At 43.4% G+C, this 18,702-nt stretch overlaps 1 protein-coding gene across 1 annotated transcript in view; it reads left to right on the plus strand.

Annotated features, from left to right (window-relative positions):
* The first annotated feature begins 3,559 nt into the window (after positions 1–3,559).
* FOXO4 (forkhead box O4) overlaps positions 3,560–18,702 on the plus strand; it is a 33,628-nt gene continuing 18,485 nt past the window's right edge. Inside the window, exon 1 of the mRNA XM_056539672.1 lies at positions 3,560–4,498. Coding sequence (XP_056395647.1) covers positions 4,088–4,498 — 411 coding nt within the window. The 5' untranslated portion in view covers positions 3,560–4,087. The remainder of the gene's footprint in view (positions 4,499–18,702) is intronic.

Genomic DNA, 18,702 nt, shown 5'->3' on the forward strand with positions numbered 1-18,702 from the left:
AGGGGTACTCAACTGGCCAATGGAGTACCCATTTAAGGACAAAAGGCATACAGGTACGCTCTTATGTCCTGGGACTTATGGAGGAAAAGCATACCTGTATGCCCTCCATTTTTCCAGTCACCGCCACACACTAGGTGGTGATCGGAAGGGGATGACTGCTGATATCTATCAGCAAGCCTCCTTGCACGTTGCCCAGGGGGGTCCTGAGAATCCCCCTCCACACCCTTTTCGACGAACAGCATGATTGGGGCTCCTGCTGGTTGGTGTCACTGACAGCACCCACTCTGCCCCTGGTCTATAGAGCGGGTGCCCATCAGTGTTCACCGGCAACGGAGGCCCTTGGGACTAGCAGCAGCATTAAGGCAGCAGCAGGAGGTGAGGCCTATGTGCTTTCTACTGTTGCTTAGGTACAACCAAAGGGCATGCTGGAAGTTGTAGTTATGCAACAGCTAGAGCACATGGGCGGCATTACAGTTTCTCACTCCAAATTTGAGTTTTGGAAAATCTGCCGTGACTCAAACTTGTAGCAGGAAACTCATCCGTGTGTACTTATTGTAAAAATACTGCCACAGTACACTACACCTACACAAAATAAAGAGTAAAACACTACATATATAGACACCCTTACACAATTACCCCCCCCCCCCCCCATGAAAATGAAATACTACTCGTACGGCACTGTTTCCTAAACGAAGCCTCAAGCTGTTGCAAAACAACAACTCCCAACATGGCCGGACAGCTATTGACTGTACAGGCATGCTGGGAGTTTTGCAACAGCTGGAGGCACACTGTTTGGGAAACACTGCAGTAGGGTATTTTTGGTGGAGGAGGCAAACGCAATGCTTGCTTATGGGTCCGTCCCTATGCAGATCCCCAATTTAGGACTTAAAGGGGATAAGATGTCTGATCTTGGGGGTCCCGCCGCTGAGGACCCCCGCAATCTCTGCAGCGGCACACTGCAGTCATTATTACAGAGCAAACTGGCTCTGTGCGTGATGATGGGATGATGCAGGGGACTGAGCATCATGACGTCTCGGCTCTGCCCCCCACTCACATCCTGCCCATTCAATAGAAGTCTATGGGAGGGGGCATGTTCGATTTTCCATGCCCTGCATCTCTGTAGTGATGATGGCAGGGTGGTGCTGCTGCAGAGATTGCGGGGATCCCCAGCGGCGGGACCCCCGCGATCAGACATCTTATCCCCTATCCTTAGGATAGTGGATAAGATGTCTGGGGTGGAGTACCCCTTTAAATGCGCATAGCGCTCTCTCACTCCGGAGCCCTGTCGTATTTCACGGCAACAGTTTGGTGCCACACATGGGGTATTTCTGTACTTGGCAGAAATTGTGTTACACATTTTGGGGGGCTTTTGCTCCTTTCACCCCTTATTAACCGGTTGTCAACGAAGGACGAGCCGGGTCGTCCTGAGATGGCAAGCGGTGTACGACACAGGCTCCCGACTCAAGCCCGCACGGCCCCCAGCTGGTTCCTGTAGCTGGGGGCAGGCGTTAAGAGCCGACATGCGGCAATTGCCGCACCCGGCTATTAACCTTTTAGATCGCCGCTGTCAAAGTTGACAGCGGTGTCTAAAGGGACATTTAAATGCTCCCTGGTGGTCCAGTGGAGTGGACCGCCCCAAGCAGCGTGATCGCGCGGGGGGGGGGGGGAGGGGGGGGGGGGACGGGGTTGGGGGTGCGATCCATTGTTGAGGTAGCCGGAGGGCTTACCTCTCCTTCACTGCCGGCTCCTGCTCTCTGAATGATTAAGCCTGGTCCTCCGCAGAGCGCACAGATCAGTGTGGTTTTATGAAATCACATTGATCTGTATGAGGAATCTAATGATTCCTCCTAAAAGTCCCCTAAGGGGACTAAAAGTGTAAATATAAAAAGTAAAAAAAAAGTTTTAAATCACACACATTAACCCCTTCCTTATTAAAAGTTTAAATCACCCCTCTTTTCCCAAATTCCATATAAAAAATATGTAACCAAAATAAAAATAAACATATGTGGTATCGCTGCGTGTGTAAATGTCCGAACTATAAAAATATATCATTAACTAAACTGCACGGTCAATGGCGTACGTGCAAAAAAATTCAAAAATCCAAAATAGCGTATTTTTGGTCACTTTTTAGATCATGAAAAATGAATAAAAAGTGATCAAAAAGTCCGATCAATACAAAAAATTATACCGCTAAAAACTACGGCGCAAAAAAAAACGAGCCCTCATACCGCCCTGTACACGTAAAAATAAAAAAGTTATAGGGGTCAGAAGATGACAATTTTAAACATATAAATTTTCCTGCATGTAGTTATGATTTTTTCCAGAAGTACGACAATATCCAACCTATATAAGTAGGGTATCATTTTAATCGTATGGACCTACAAATAAAGAAAAAGTGTAATTTTTACCGAAAAATTTACAGCGTTGAAACGGAAGCCCCAAAAGTTACAAAATGGTGTTTCTTCTTCAATTTTGTTGTACAATGATTTTTTTTTTGCCGTAGATTTTTGGGTAAAATGACTGATGTCATTACAAAGTAGAATTGGTGGCACAAAAAAAAAGCCATCATATGGATTTTTAGGTACAGAATTGAAAGGGTTATGGCTTTTCAAAGTAAGGAGGAAAAAACGAAAGTGCAAAAACTGAAAAACCCCTGGTCCTTAAGGGGTTAAAAACAAAAGATGGGAGCTACACCAGCATGTTAGTTGAAATTTTTTTAATTTTTTTTTTTTACACTTATATTATGGTGTTGCCCCTTACTTTTAATTTTTACAAGAGGTAAAAGGAGAAAGAGACACCCAAAAATTGTAAGGAATTGTAAGGAAATACCCCATATGAGGATAAAAAACGATCTGCGGGCGCAAAACAGGGATCAGGAGTGAGAGTGCCATGTACATTTGCGGCCTAAATTGGTGATTTGCACAGAGGTGGCTGATAGTTGCAGCAGTTCTGAAATAAACGCAAAAAAACTGTGTACCATGAAAATTAATTTAATTTTTCTACCCATCACTTATATAGTCTGCAGATCCTGTGTACAACAGGTATCTACCACTGTATGGGAACTATATGGGGGAATCTGGTGCATGTGTGTAGTGGTTTTATTCAGTACATTTTGGCGGTATTATCCAGTTATTGTGTGGTGGTATATATTTCCTCCTTGTATACTGGTATTATTGGTCATGGAAAATTATCTTACCTATGTTAACATGTTTCATATACACACACGCATATATATATATATATATATATATATATATATATATATTACATTTTATTTTGTGTGTAGAACTGGTGCATGAGGAGGGGTTTGGGTGGAATAGGGGCAGGGCATAAGTGTGGCGAGGGGCCGAGTCTCACAGGGGGCCCTTGCTTTATTTGGTCGGGGGCCCTGGGTGTTGTTAGCCCGCCCCTGGCCACAGGTCCCACCTGTACTCTCCCAGCCGGCACCGCTGCTCCCCCCATTGTTGGTATCCTATCACGCTTTCACTACAACTCCCAATAAACTCTTACATAACCCAGCAACCAAATTACACCTCGCTGCACAGAATCACGGGAAAAGTAGTCCACCTCATCCCCCAGAACAATGGGCCACCACTTCTCAAACTCTGCTGGGAATTGAAGTTTTTGCATCTCATCGTGTTATGTCTTTTCCCACCGAAGAAACTACGACTCCCACAATGCAAAGCGAGATAGCGAGTGATGCCACGCTGTACATGCGCGCTAGATTCTCTGCAGCCGCTGGTAAACAGAGACGTCAGCGAGAAGTTTTGTGGTGTCCAAAACAAAAGGGAAAGTGACTTTTAGCGCACGGAACCGGCATAGAGGCTTCCAGAGCCATAGGATCGAGCACGGGGGATCTCTGGGGCTGGACACCGGGCTCGGTGCTGGAACATGACCGTGTAACCAGCGAGCGGTGAGAGCAACCGCAGATTACCTGTCCGCCGCCTCACCTGCGCCTTGGCCGTGTCTGTGCGGGCGGCATGGCTTGTGCAGGCTGAATATTCGACGTGTGAGGAGCCTGGAGGGAAGCCGTTACCGAGAGTGCACAGGGCCCAGCGAGCAGTATAGGCCTCCGGAGATCACGGCTATGGAAGAAACCGAGGCGACTCCCGTGGACATTGACCCAGACTTCGAGCCTCAGTCCAGACCTCGGTCGTGCACATGGCCCCTTCCCAGGCCTGAGCTGTCTGTAGTGCAGCCCGCCGACCCCTCAGAGGAGAGCAGAGCAGATCCCCCCGATGTGTCCTCTCTGCTGCCTACTGAGGCCGAAGACAGAGTATCCCTCTCTGATGGACTGCTGGCTGCAGGAGTGACTCCCAAGAAAGGGGGATCTAGGAGGAATGCCTGGGGGAACCAGTCCTATGCAGAACTTATCACCCAGGCTATAGAGAGCTCTCCTGAGAAAAGACTGACCTTGTCCCAGATCTATGAATGGATGGTGAAAACTATCCCCTACTTCAAAGACAAAGGAGACAGTAACAGTTCAGCAGGCTGGAAGGTAAATGGGGGGGGGGGGGGCACAATCCAGGGGGGGCACCAACATCCAGAACAATCCAGGGGGGCACCAACATCCAGCACAATCCAGGGGGGGCACCAACATCCAGCACAATCCAGGGGGGGCACCAACATCCAGCACAATCCAGGGGGGGCACCAAGTTCCAGCACAATCCAGGGGGGGCACCAACATCCAGCACAATCCAGGGGGGGCACCAACATCCAGCACAATCCAGGGGGGCACCAACATCCAGCACAATCCAGTATTTTTACAGGTTTGACCCAAGGGTTCTTGTCCATGGGTCTGGTGACCTAAGCAATAAGGAGGCAGAGATGCCCATCCTCTACGGTCTTAAAAAGAGGTTTGGTTCCATTTAGAAAGATTGGCTTCTTACTGGTTACCAGTCATTGTCCCCTGTCTGCTACAAGAACTACAGTAGACCGTGAATCTTCCACATAGGCATGGGCTACACTGTGACTTTATGGAGAATTACTAATTGATTTTCAATGGGCACTGTCACTTTAAAAAAACACACAAAAAAATCTCTTCACACTAGGCAGTGATGTAAAAAGGCTTAATTGTTTTCGGTGTTCAGATCCCAGACGATCGCTAGAGCCAGAAGTGCAACCTCTCCCAACTCTGTGCCATAACCAAGACGGACTTCCAATGTAAGTTTTTGGGGCTATCTTGGTCACGTGCACAGAAAGCCAGGGAAGAAGCCCTCAGCCTTAGGCTATGTTCACACTACGGAATTCTCGTGGAATTCCATGAGCGGAACTCTGCGAGCGGAATTCTGCGGTGTGAACTTAACATTAGTGTGAATGGGTCTCCGAGAGAGCCGTTCACACTGCGGAATTTCCGTGGCGGACAATTCCGCTGCTGAAATTGTTCCGCGCAAAGAAAGAACATGTTCATTCTTTGCGCGGATTCCGCGAGCACTGCATAGCCGTAAATGGTGACTGCTCAGTGCCCCGCAGCCCTGTCGACGAAGATTCTTTATCGGCAGCGGCCGCCAGGCGGAATCTCCATTTGCGGAATTCAGCGAGCGGAGATTCCGTAGTGTGAACGGGGCCTTACGCTTCTCTACTCTAATTTATTGTTTGGGGTCTGCACATTCGAGCCCCGACTATTCACAACTTTTGACTGTTTTATGGTGACAGGTGCACTAGTGGTCAAAAGTTTCGAGATTGACACAAATTGTGGTCTTCACAAAGTTTGCTGCTTTAGTGAGTTTAGATCTTTTATATGTAACTATCATATACTCAAGTAAAACAATAATCATTGTAAGTGATTAAACACATTTATTCACACATACACCAAGTTTATACAAAGACTCTATTTACAGTGTTGACTTCGGCAATTCGCCCTGGCATACTGGATATCAGCTTCTGGGCCAAGTCCTGATTGATAGCACCCCATTCTTTCCTGATCAGAGCTTTTATGAGGGACATTATTCATTGTCTTTTAGATTTTATTTTTTTGCTTATACTCAGCCTATCAAATGTCGCATGTATGCCATAAGCAAAATGATATAAGCTATCTTGCAACAGTTTTCAAATTGCAGTGGTAACGGTTCAAGTGCGAATGTCGCACAAAAAGTCGCATACCCTTCCAAAACACTGCAGATGTACAGCAGCCCAGACCTGGCTTACAAAACTGCCTTTGGAAAGCACATTTGAAAAGTAGCACATTTTTTTGCACAAGAAGAAATAAATAAGGAGGCACTCATGATACTGGACTGTGCAGAGGTTTCTTCTTTATTCCAGGTGCGTTAACCCCTTAAGGACTGAGCCTTTTTTTGCATTTCTGACCACTGTCACTTTATGCATTAATAACTCTGGGATGCTTTTACCAATTATTCTGATTCCGAGATTGTCTTTTCATTACATATTGTACTTTAACATAGCGGTAAATTTTTGTCGTTACTTGCATCCTTTCTTGGTGAAGAATCACAAAATTTCATGAAAATTTAGTATTTTTCTAACTGAAACTCTCTGCTTGTAAGGAAAATGGATATTCCAAATAAATTTTATATTGATTCACAAATACAATGGGGGACATTTACTAATCTAGTCTATTCTGGGTATGCTTATAGACCAGCGTATGTGGTAGTCTTCTGTCTATTGTCCTCCTAATTTATCAAAGGTCTCACAGCCCTTGATAAATTCTGTGCTCAGACTTCAGGGTCTACAGCTTAACCCCTTAAGGACACATGACGTACTGGAACGTCATGTGTCCACTCCCGATCTATAACGCGGGGCCACGGCGTGGCCCCGCGTCATAGCGGGTCGGGCCCGGCCTCTAACAACGGCCGGGACCCGTGGCTAATAGCGCGCGGCATTGATCGCTGTGCCGCGCGCTATTAACCCTTTAGACGCGGCGTTCAAAGTTGAACGCCGCGTCTAAAGTGAAACCGAAAGCATGCCGGCTAGCTCAGTGGGCTGTTCGGGATAGCCGCGGTGAAATCGCGGCATCCCGAACAGCTGACAGGACAGCGGGAGGGCCCCTACCTGCCTCCTCGCTGTCCGATCGCCGAATGACAGCTCAGTGCCTGAGATCCAGGCATGAGCAGTCATCCGGCAGAATCATCGATCACTGGTTTCTTATGAGAAACCAGTGATCAATGTAAAAGATCAGTGTGTGCAGTGTTATAGGTCCCTATGGGACCTATAACACTGCAAAAAAAAAGTGCAAAAAAAAAGTGAATAAACATCATTTAACCCCTTCCCTATTAAAAGTTTGAATCACCCCCCTTTTCCCATAAAAGAAAAAACACAGTGTAAATAAAAATAAAAATAAACATAAATGGTATCGCCGCGTGCGGAAATGTCCGAATTATAAAAATATATCGTTAATTAAACCGCACGGTCAATGGCGTGCGCGCAAAAAAATTCCAAAGTCCAAAATAGTGCATTTTTGGTCACTTTTTATATCATGAAAAAATGAATAAAAAGCGATCAATAAGTCCTATCAATGCAAAAATGGTACCGTTAAAAACTTCAGATCACGGCGCAAAAAATGAGCCCTCATACCGCCCCATACACGGAAAAATAAAAAAGTTATAGGGGTCAGAAGATGACAATTTTAAACGTATTAATTTTCCTGCATGTAGTTATGATTTTTTCCAGAAGTCCGACAAAATCAAACCTATATAAGTAGGGTATCATTTTAATCGTATGGACCTACAGAATACATATCAGGTGTCATTTTTACCGAAAAATGTACTACATAGAAACGGAAGCCCCCAAAAGTTACAAAACAGCGTTTTTTTTAAAATTTTGTCGCACAATGATTTTTTTTCCCGCTTCACCATAGATTTTTGGGCAAAATGACTGACGTCATTACAAAGTAGAATTGGTGGCGCAAAAAATAAGCCATCATATGGATTTTTAGGTGTAAATTTGAAAGAGTTATGATTTTTTAAAGGCAAGGAGCAAAAAACGAAAATGCAAAAACGGAAAAACCTCCGGTCCTTAAGGGGTTAAACTGCATTTAGACCTGCTCCAACATGGTCTGACATTTCAGCGTATTTTGGGCAGATGTGACTTGTCGCACAAATTCAGCACCAATGCATTTTCCAATGCATTTCCGTCTAAAATAGACTTGCATGCATCATGTTCTAAAAATCCTCTACAGCAAAAGTCGCAGAAAAGTCGCACGTATTTAGACTGCGACTTTCTGTGTGACAAATTTAGACATGAAAAACCAGTCTAAATTGTTTGATAAATCTCCCCCAATATGTCTACTTTATGTTGGCATCATAAAATTGACCTATTTTTACTTTTTGAAGACATTAGAGGGCTTCAAAGTATAACAGCAATTTTCAACATTTTCATGAAAATTTCAAAATCTGAATTTTTCAGGGACCAGTTAAGTTTGAACTGGATTTGAAGGGCCTTTCTGTGAGAAATACCCCATTATAGAAACTACACCCCTCAGTTTTCAAAATCACATTCAAAAAGTGTGTTAACCTTTTTAGGTGTTTTACAAGAATTGCAGCAAAGTGGAGGAGAGAAATCAAAATCTGCGTTTTTTTACACTAACATGTTCTTGTAGCCCCATTTTTTAAAGTGGTAAAGGGGGAAAAGCCCCCCCAAATTTGTAGCCCAATTTCTCTCAAGTATGGAAATACCTAATATGTTGACATAAAGTGCTCTGCGGGCTCACAACATGGCTTAAGAGGGAAAGAGCCACTGTGGGATTTTTGAAAATGAATTTAGCTGTCATGGTTTTTGTGGGCCATGTTGCATTTAGGAAGCCCCCATGGTGCCAGAACAGCAAAAAAAAAAAAAAACACATGACACACTATTTTGGCCACAGGTGTTTGACGACTTTGCGTTGAAGTTGGACGTGAAAATGGAAAATTAGATTTTTAACACTAAATTGATGGTTTTACTCCAAATTTTTCATTTTCTCATGGTGTAATAGGAGAAAATGGACCCCACAATTTGAAGCCCAATTTCTCCTGATTAAGAAAATGCCCCATATGTGGATGTTAAGTGCTCTGCTGGCAAACTACAATGCTCAGGAGAGAAGGAGCAAAATTTGGCTTTTTGAAATTGAATTTAGCTGAAATGTTTTTTTTTTTTTTTGGGGGGGGGGGGGGGGGCGCATGTTGCAATTAGGAAGCCCCCAGGGTGACAGAACAGCAAAAAAAAAAAAAAAAAAAAAAAAAAACACCCACGTGGAATACTATTTTGGAAACTACAGCCCTCAAGGAATGTGACAAGGGGTACAGTGAACCTTAACACCTCACTGGTGTTTGACGACTTTGCGTTGAATTTGGATGTGAATATGGAAAACTTTATTTTTAACACTAAAATGATGGTGTTACTCCAAATTTTTCATTTTCACATGGTGTGATAGGAGAAAATGGACCCCACAATTTGAAGCCCAAATTCTTCTGGTTAAGAAAACGCCCCATATGTGGATGTTATGTGCTCTGCTGGCGCACTACAGGTCTCAGAACAGAAGGAGCGCCATTGGAATTTTGGAGATAAAATTTAGCTGGATTTGAAGTCAGGGGCCATGTATATTTACAAACCTCCCATGTTGCCAGAACCATTTTTACGGATGACTATTCAAAAAAATCTGTCAGACACCTGTGGCGTGTAAATGCTCACTGTACCCCTTATTACATTCCATGAGGGGTATAGTTTCCAAAATGGGGTCACGTGGGGTGGGTCCACTGTTCTGGCACCATAGGGGCTTTGTAAAAACACATGGCCTTCAATTCCAGACACATTCTCTCTCCAAAAGCCCAATGGCGCTCCTTCTCTTCTGAGCATTGTAGTTCGCCCACACATGGGGTATTTATATACTCAGGAAAAAAAAGCCCCCCAAAATTTGCAACCCCCTTTTTTTCTATTACCCCTTTTGAAAATGAAAGATTTGGGATAACACCAGCATTTTAGTGAAGAAAATAACATTTTTCATTTTCACGTCCAAATTTAACGAAAATTCTTCAAACACCTGTGGGGTGTGAAGGCTCACTATACCCCTTTTTACATTCTGTGAGGGGTGTAGTTTCCAAAATGGGGTCGCATGTGGTTTTTTGCGTTTATGTCAGAACCGCTGTAAAATCAGCCACCCCTGTGCAAATCACTAATTTAGGCCTCAAATGTACATGGCGCTCTCACTCCTGAGTCTTGTTGTGCGTCAGCAGAGCATTTTACGTCCACATATGGGGTATTTTTGTACTCAGAAGAAATAGCGTTACAAATTTTGGGGGTCTTTTTTTCCTTTTACCTTCTTGTGAAAATGAAAAGCATGGGCCAACACCAGCATGTATGTGTAAACATTATTATTATTATAATTATAATTTTTTTTTTCACTAACAGGCTGGTGTAGACCCCAACTTTACCTTTTCATAAGGGGTAAAAGGAGAAAAAGCCCCCAAAAATTTGTTGGGCAATTTTTCCCGAGTACAGAAATACCCCATATGTGGCCCTATACTGTTGCCAGGCAAATGCCACAGGGCTCAGGAGTGAGAGAGCTTCTCCATGCACATTTGAGGCCTAAATTAGTTAATTGCACAGGGGCGGTTGATAGTTGCCGAGATTCACTTACATGCGGCGTACCAAACCTCCACCTGTTAAAAAAAAAACTACAACTCCCAGCATGCCCTTTGGCTGTCCGTGCATGCTGAGGGTTGTGGTTATGCAACAGCTGGAGGCACACTGGTTGCAAAACACTGAGTTAGGTTGGGAAACATTCTATTTCCTAACTCAGTGTTTCCCAACCAGTGTTCCTCCAGCTGTTGCAAAACTACAACTCCCAGCATGCATGGTCTGTCAGTGCATGCTGGGAGTTATAGTTTTGCAACAGCTGGAAGCACACTGGTTGGGAAACACTGTGTTAGGAAACAGACAATGTTTCCCAACCAGTGTGCCTGCAGTTTTTCAAAACTACAGCTCCCAGCATGCCCAGACTGTCGACCACTATACAGTGGTGCCCAAACGGTAGCTCTCCAGATGTTGCAAAACTACAACCTCATGCATGCCCACTGCCCAGGCATGCTGGGAGTTTGGTTCTGTAACATGTGTCCCTTCAGATGTTGCAGTACTACAACTCCCAGCATGCCTGGACAGTCTCATCATGCTGGGAGTTGTAGTTTTGCAACATCTGGAGGTCTGTAGCTTAGAGACCACTGTATAGTTGTCTCCAAACTGTGCTCTTTCTGATTTGAATTGATCTCAGGACCCCCCAGGCATTTGCACGGGATGTCTGCTGAATGATTTCACCAGGCATCCCGGTCCAGTCCCCGACTGGCTAGCGGCAGGGACCGAAATTCCCACGGGCGTATTCATACCCCCTCCGTCCTTAAGGGGTTAAACAAACTTTGGCAGGGCACAGGACAGCAGTCAAACAAGCCATGGTAGTGATAGCTATTGCGCACCCCTCAATGTGCTTCATAAAACGTGATTTTTGACATGTTTTTAATGCACCTGTAATAAAGGAGTGCCTTCTTATTTATTTCTTCTTTGGTTAACAATTTGCTGGTCTTACCAGAAAGAGCACCACGGCCAGGTGCTTGCTTTTTCATGCACTCGAGCTCCGCAGCAACAAAAGTTCCAGAGCGTCTTATGAGCCTGTGCCGGCTTCTGTGTCTGTGTTTGTACACTTTTATTTTTCCCCACAGCTGCTTCTTTTTGTGCAAAAAAGTCAGAGAGGAGGAATCAAAGAAAATGCGGTTATGAAGTAATTAATTGTATTTTGCTTAGGTGCGCCAAATTTATTACCCCCTCCTCCCGCGATAGTATGATATATAAAATTAAATAAATTACTTCAAAACATACCGTATATACTCGAGTATAGGCCGAGTTTTTCAGCACAATTTTCGTCGGCTTATACTCGAGTGAAAAAAAAATATATACCACCGTTTATATATACCACCTGTCCATCTTCGCTACAGGGACCTTCCGACTAGTGGCTCTGCATTGCCGCCGCCGCACAGGGACGTCCGTGCGCATCAGACGGCCGTAACGTCAGGGGCATCCCTGCACACGGACATCCCAGCGTGGTGTCGTCAATGCAGCGTCACTAGTCTGGGGCCGGCCTGGAGCAGAGAAGAGGGCCTACCGATGAAGATGGAGGGCCCAGACCGGCTCACCCTCCCCACCGGAATGCGGACGGTCCCTGCTGCAGCTACTAAGCAACAGGACTGAGAGAACTGGGGAGGTGAGTAGACAACGAGGGGGACCTATATGATGACGGACGGGACGATCTGGATGATGACAGGGGGGATAGACTGGGGGAGTTTGATGATGATGGGGGGTTGACGGGATGATGATGATGACAGGGGGGATGATGTATTTCCCCCCCCCCCCCCCCTAGGCTTATATTCGAGTCAAGAAGTTTTCCCAGGTTTTGGGGGTGAAAGTAGGGGCCTCGGCTTATATTCAGGTCGGCTAATACTCGAGTATATACAGTACTTCTAAAGAACAATTATAAATCTCCCCCTATGTGTTTTAAGTTTGTTCGACCAATTTTTGAGGAATGACTACAGGTTCTCAATGGGATTGAGATCTGGGGAGTTTCCTAGTCATGGTCCCAAAATTTTATTGTTTTGCTCATGAAGCCACTTAGTTGTCTAGTTGCATACTTTACCCTTGTGACATGGTGCCCTATACTGCTAAAAAAGGCATTGTTTATTACCAAATTACTCCTGTATTGTTGGGAGAAGTGGCTTTTGGAGGATATATAGATACTAGCAAGTGCCAGAACTGTCTCTTAACCTGTTGAGGACCAAGGGCGTACAGGTACTCCCTGGTGCTTAAAGGGGTACTCGCCCCTAGACATCTTATTCCCTATCCAAAGGATAGGGTATAAGATGTCTGATAGCGGGGTTCCTGCCGCTGGGAACCCAGTGATCTCTCCTACAGCACCCTGTGTCATCTGCAGCATGGAGTGAACTTCGCAATACAGGGACACATCACAGTGCAATAACTTTGCTCTCATACATCCCTGAAAAATTAATAAAGTTATTGCGGTCAGAAAAGGACATACTTAGTTTAAAAAAAGAAAGTTAGCATTTTGTTGAAAATAGTACAATATTCATAAAACAATATAAATTGGGTATCTTTTTTAATTGCATTGACCTGCAGAAAAAAGATAGTATCATTCTTACCATAAAGTGCACTTCGTAAAAGCAAAACCCCCAAAAGTTGCACAATTGCTGTAAAATTATAAAATTTTGCCCGCAAATAAATTTTTTGGGGGTTTTGCGGTACATTTTATGTAAGATTAAAGATCTCATTATGAATTACAGTTGGTCACGCAAAAATACAGGCCCTCATATGGGTGTGTAGGTGAGTTATGTATTTTAAAAGGTGAGGCCCGGTCCTTAAGCCCTTAAAGGGGTATTCCAGGAATTTTTTTTTTTTTTTTTACTATGCTACAGGGGCTGTAAAGTTAGTCTAGTTCAAAATATAGTGTCTGTGTGATGTTCACTCCCAATTTTTATCAGCATACAAAATGGCTGTTATCTCAGATTTTCACAGCTTGCAATGCGGCCGAGACCTGACTCACTAGCCAGCTGATGACAGGGAGCCTGTCTGCTTCAATTGATGGAGGGATCGCTTGGTGGGAGAGAGAGCAATCTGCAACTAATGCAACAGCAATAGGCACCCTGATAGAAAACCACAGGTCTTCAAATGGATGCAGCTCATTTATGTTTCAATGGGTGGGGTGGCTGATGTGTGGGAGGGAGGAAAATGGAATTGTGGGATTTGTAGTAAAATAAAGAAAAGTCAAACAGGAAATGCTAGTTCACAAAAAGCTAGCCAGTGTGTTATGGTAATCTCACAACACAGCCATTTAGCCCCAAGACGAGCACAGATCCTTCCTAAGCATGTCAATTACCCCTTTAAGGATGTAGGATTTTTCCGTTTTTGCATTTTCATCCCCTTCTAAAAATCATAACACTTAAAATTTTACACCTAAAATTCCATATTATGGCTTATTTTTTGCGCCACCAATTCTACTTTGCATTGATATTAGTCATTTTACCAAAAAAATCCATGGCAAAATGAAGAAAAAATTAATTGTGCAACAAAATTGAAGAAAAAATGCCATTTTGTAAATTTTGGGGGCTTCCGTTTTTCTACGCAGTACATTTTTCGGTAAAAATGACATCTTATCTTTATTCTGTAGGTTCATACGGTTAAAATGATACCCTACTTATATAGGTTTGATTTTGTATTACTTCAATCAAAAGTGAAAATCATAACTACATGCAGGAAAATGTATACGTTTAAAATTGTAATTTTTTGACCACTATAACTTTTTTATTTTTCCGCGTATGGGCCAGTATTAGGGCTCATTTTTTTGCGCCGTGATCTGAAATTTATCGGTACCATTTTTGTTTATATTGGACTTTTTGATTACTTTTTATTCATTTTTTGGGGGGCTATAAAAAGTGACCAAAAATACACTATTTTGGACTTTGGATTTTTTTTGCGTGTATGCCATCAACCGTGCGGTTTAATTTACAGTATACTTTTATAGTTTGGACATTTTCGCACGCGGTTATACCACATGTATATTTTTATTTACAGTTTTTGGGGGAAAATGGAAAAAGGATTCTTTTATTAGGAAAGGGGTTAATTCATCATTAGTAACTTTTTTTAAAAAATTTTCTTCAACTTCTTTTTTTTTTGCCCCCTCTAGTTGCTATATTATGCATTACATTGATTCCTAACACTGTTCATCAGCATAGAAATATATATCGATGATCAGTGTTATCGGGGCCGGGAGTGAGTACCTGGAGTGGGGGGCCCCCGGAGCGGAGACGGCAGCGGCGGCAGGCAGGATCCGGCAGAGCAGCAGCAGGAGGTAAGGCTGGCCGCCTGCTGTTGCTTAGCAACAACTCCAGGCATGCACAAAAGGGCATGCTGGGAGTTGTTATGCAACAGCAGAAGGCACTACTACAACTCACAGCATACCCTCTGGCAGTTTGTGCATGCTGGGAGTTGTAGTTATGCAACAGCTGGAGGCACATTTTTTATGCTACAAGTTTGAGATTTGGCGAATTTTCCACCGCAGCTCAAACTCCCAGCGAGAAACTCACTGTAAACTCCGCCCGTGTGAATGTACCCTAAAAACACTACACTACACCTACAAAAAAAAAAAGTAAAACACTACATATACACATACCCCTTACACAGTCCCCCCTCCCCCCCCCCCAAAAAAAATAAATAAATAAATAAATAAAATGGAGCATCCAATCCAGCTGTTGAAAAACAACTCCTGGACTGGGAATTTTGCAACAGCTGGAGACACCCTGTTTGGGAAACGCTGCCGTATGTTATTTTGGTGGCGGAAGCAAATTCCCAATATAGGCCTCAAATGTGCATGGCGCCCTCTTGCTTTGGAGCCCTGTCGTATTTTAAGGTAACAGTTTACTACCACAAATGACAAATGGGGTATTTCTGTACTTGGGAGAAATTGCGTTACAAATTTTGGGGGGCTTTTTACCTTTTTCCTTTTACCCCTTATGAAAAGGTAAAGTTGGGGTCTACACCAACCTGTTATTGAAAAACAAAATTTAATTTTTTACACTAACATGCTGGTGTTGCCCCATACTTTTTATTTTCACAAGAGGTAAAAGGAAAAAAGACCCCAAAAAATTTTAACACAATTTCTCCTAAGTATGGAAATACCCCATATGTGGACGCAAAGTGATCTGCGGATGCACAACAAGGCTCAGGAATGAGAGCGCACTATGTGACGTCACACGCAGACGGCCCGGTGGTTGTCGCCTGTAATCAGTCCCGGAGTGAACACGCTACGGGGACTGATTACAAACAGGGTGCCGCGTGCATGATCCCGGGGGTCCCCAGCGGCGGGACTCCCGCGATCAGGCATCTTATCCCCTATCCTTTTGGATAGGGGAAAAGATGTGCAAGCACCGGAGAACCCCTTTAACACCCCACAGGTGTTTGACAAATTTTCATTAGAGTTGGATGGGAAAATAAGAATTTTTTTTCACTAAAATGCTGGTGTTACCCTACATTTTAAATTTTCACAAGGCAAAATAGGAAAAAAAAAGCCCCCAAAATTTGTAGCCCCATTTCTTCTTTCTTCATGTGACCCCATTTTGGAAACTACACCCCTCACAGAATGTAATAAGGGGTGCAGTGAGCATTTACACCCAACAGGTGTCTGACAGATTTTTGGAACAGTGGTCCGTGAAAATGAAAAATAAAATTTTTCATTTACGCTGCCCTCCGTTCAAAAGATCTGTCAATGCCAGTGGGGTGTAAATGCTCACTGCACCCCTTATTAAATTCTGTGAGGCGTGTAGTTTCCAAAATCGGGTTACATATGGAGGGGTCCACTGTTCTGGCACCACGGGGGGCTTTGTAAAGCACATGGCTCCCGACTTCTTCTATTCCAACCAAATTCTCTCCAAAAGCTCAATGGCGCGCCTTCTCGTCTGAGCATTGTAGTTTTCCCGCAGAGCACTTTACATCCACATATGGGGTATTTCCACACAGTAGAAATGGGGTTACAAATTTTGGAAGTTTTTTTTCCTCCTATTACCCCTTGTAAAAATACAAAAACTAGGTCTACAAGAACATGCGAATGTAAAAAATGAAGATTCTGAATTTTCTCGTTCACTTTGCTGCTATTACTATTAAACGCCTAAAGGGTTAACAAACTTTCTGAATGTCGTTTTGTATACTTTGAGGGGTGCAGTTTTTATAATGGGGTCATTTATGGGGTATTTCCAATATAAAGGCCCTTCAAATCCACTTCAAAATTGAACTGGTCCCCGAAAAACTCTGATTTTGAACATTTTGTGAAAAATTGGAAAATTGCTGCTGAACTTTGAAGCCCTCTGATGTCTTCCAAAAGTAAAAACATGTCAACTTTATGATGCAAATATAAAGTAAACATATTGTATATGTGAATCAATATATAATTTATTTGGTATGTCTTTTCCTTACAAAGCAGAGAGCTTCAAAGTTAGAAAAATGCAATTTCATGAAATTTATGAATTTTTCACCAAGTAATGATGCAAGTACTATGCCACTAGAATCAAATTCATAAGTAAAAGCACCTCAGAGTTATTAATGCTTAAAGTGACAGTGGTCAGATATGCAAAAATGCTCTGGTCCTTAAGGTGAAAATGGGCTAGGTCCTTGAGGGGTTAAAGGGGTAGTCCGATGGAAAAAAAAATAAACCTGTTCCCTCCCCCCCCCCCCCCCCTGGGATTTCCCTGCAGCACCCGCATTCCATGTGGGGCTGGGTCTCCAGTTTCGAGACATGATGTAACGCCATGCCCCCTCCATTCATGTCTATGGGAGGGGGTGTGACGGCCATGGATTGCGGGTGCCTCAGGGAGATTGCGGGGGGGGGGGGGGGGGGGGCTTCCCAGACATCTTATACCCTATCCTTTTGAAAAGAGGATAAGATGTTTTTGCCCAGAATACCCATGTAAGGGGTTAAAGGGAATGCTACAGGGTTGGTTCAACACCAGTGCAGAGCTTGCTCAGTAATAGCAGCAGGCAGGTGTTAATGCATCTGCATACACAACAAGGTAAAATCTTTCGGAGGCTGGTCTGGTGTTAGGAAGAGCAGCCAAGAAGCCACTTCTCTCTAAGAAAGACAGCAAGGACAGACATTCTACAGGAAGTACATAGATTAGCCTGCAGAGAACTGCGGTAAAGTTACTTTTTGTCTGATGAAGCCCCCTTCAGACTGTTTGACATCCGGAAGAATGAGTGTCCAGAGAAGAAAAGGTTAGTGCAACCACGAGTCTTGTCATGCCAACAATAAAGCATCCTGAAACCATTTATGTGTGGAGTTGCTTTTCATCCAAAGGAATGGGCTCACTTACAATATTACCTAAGAATACTGTTTTGAATGTAGAATGGTATCTAAACATCCTCCAAGAACAGCGCCTCCCAATGATCCAGGAGCAATTTGGTGATAAAAAATGTTTTTTCCAGCTTGTAGGAGTACTATGTCACAAGGCAAAAGTAACTAAGTTGCTCAGGGAGCTAAACATAGAAATGTTGGGTCCAAGGCCGGGAAACTCCCAAGATCTCATTTCCTTTTGAGAACCTGCAGAAAACACTCAAAAAGCAGGTGGGCAAACAAAAAGACAGAAAATGTGATAAACTCTAAGCAGTGTTTAGGCAAGAATAGGTAGTCACCAGTCAGGATTTAGCCCAGAAGATGCCAAGTCAAATTGCAGAAGTCTTTAAAAAAAAAAAAACTGAGTCTTTGCATAAACGTAATGTATTTATCAATAAAGTTTCTTGTTTAATATTTTTCATATTTCTTTTAATTAGCGTTTATCACATATACACACACAAAAAAAGTAACAATACGTTACACTCACACCATCACATTCTCGAACTCTTATTGTTCCCCATTTAGAAGCCTGAAGTTTCTAGGGGTTAAGCCCTTTCTAATTACTGTTAAAAATGTTTGTTTTCTAATAAGTTACCTGTATTCTGTACTCTAAATGGATTCCCCCCAACTAATTTTCTTTTTTTAAATAATTCCCACAGTTCTCACCTGTGTTCGTGTGATATAATGTCTTTCAGGCATTCATGTTCATTATTCTTATGTACAATATTCAATAACTAAGTCCTAAGATAAGGTTGTCAGCACCACTCCACTTCCTCTTGTATTCCTCAGGCTCAGGATTTTAACCCTGTAGGTCTGTACACACTGTAGATCTTTTTGTGCCT

The sequence above is a fragment of the Hyla sarda genome, chromosome 9, assembly GCF_029499605.1.
Source record: "Hyla sarda isolate aHylSar1 chromosome 9, aHylSar1.hap1, whole genome shotgun sequence".
NCBI classification, from domain to species: Eukaryota; Metazoa; Chordata; class Amphibia; order Anura; family Hylidae; genus Hyla; species Hyla sarda.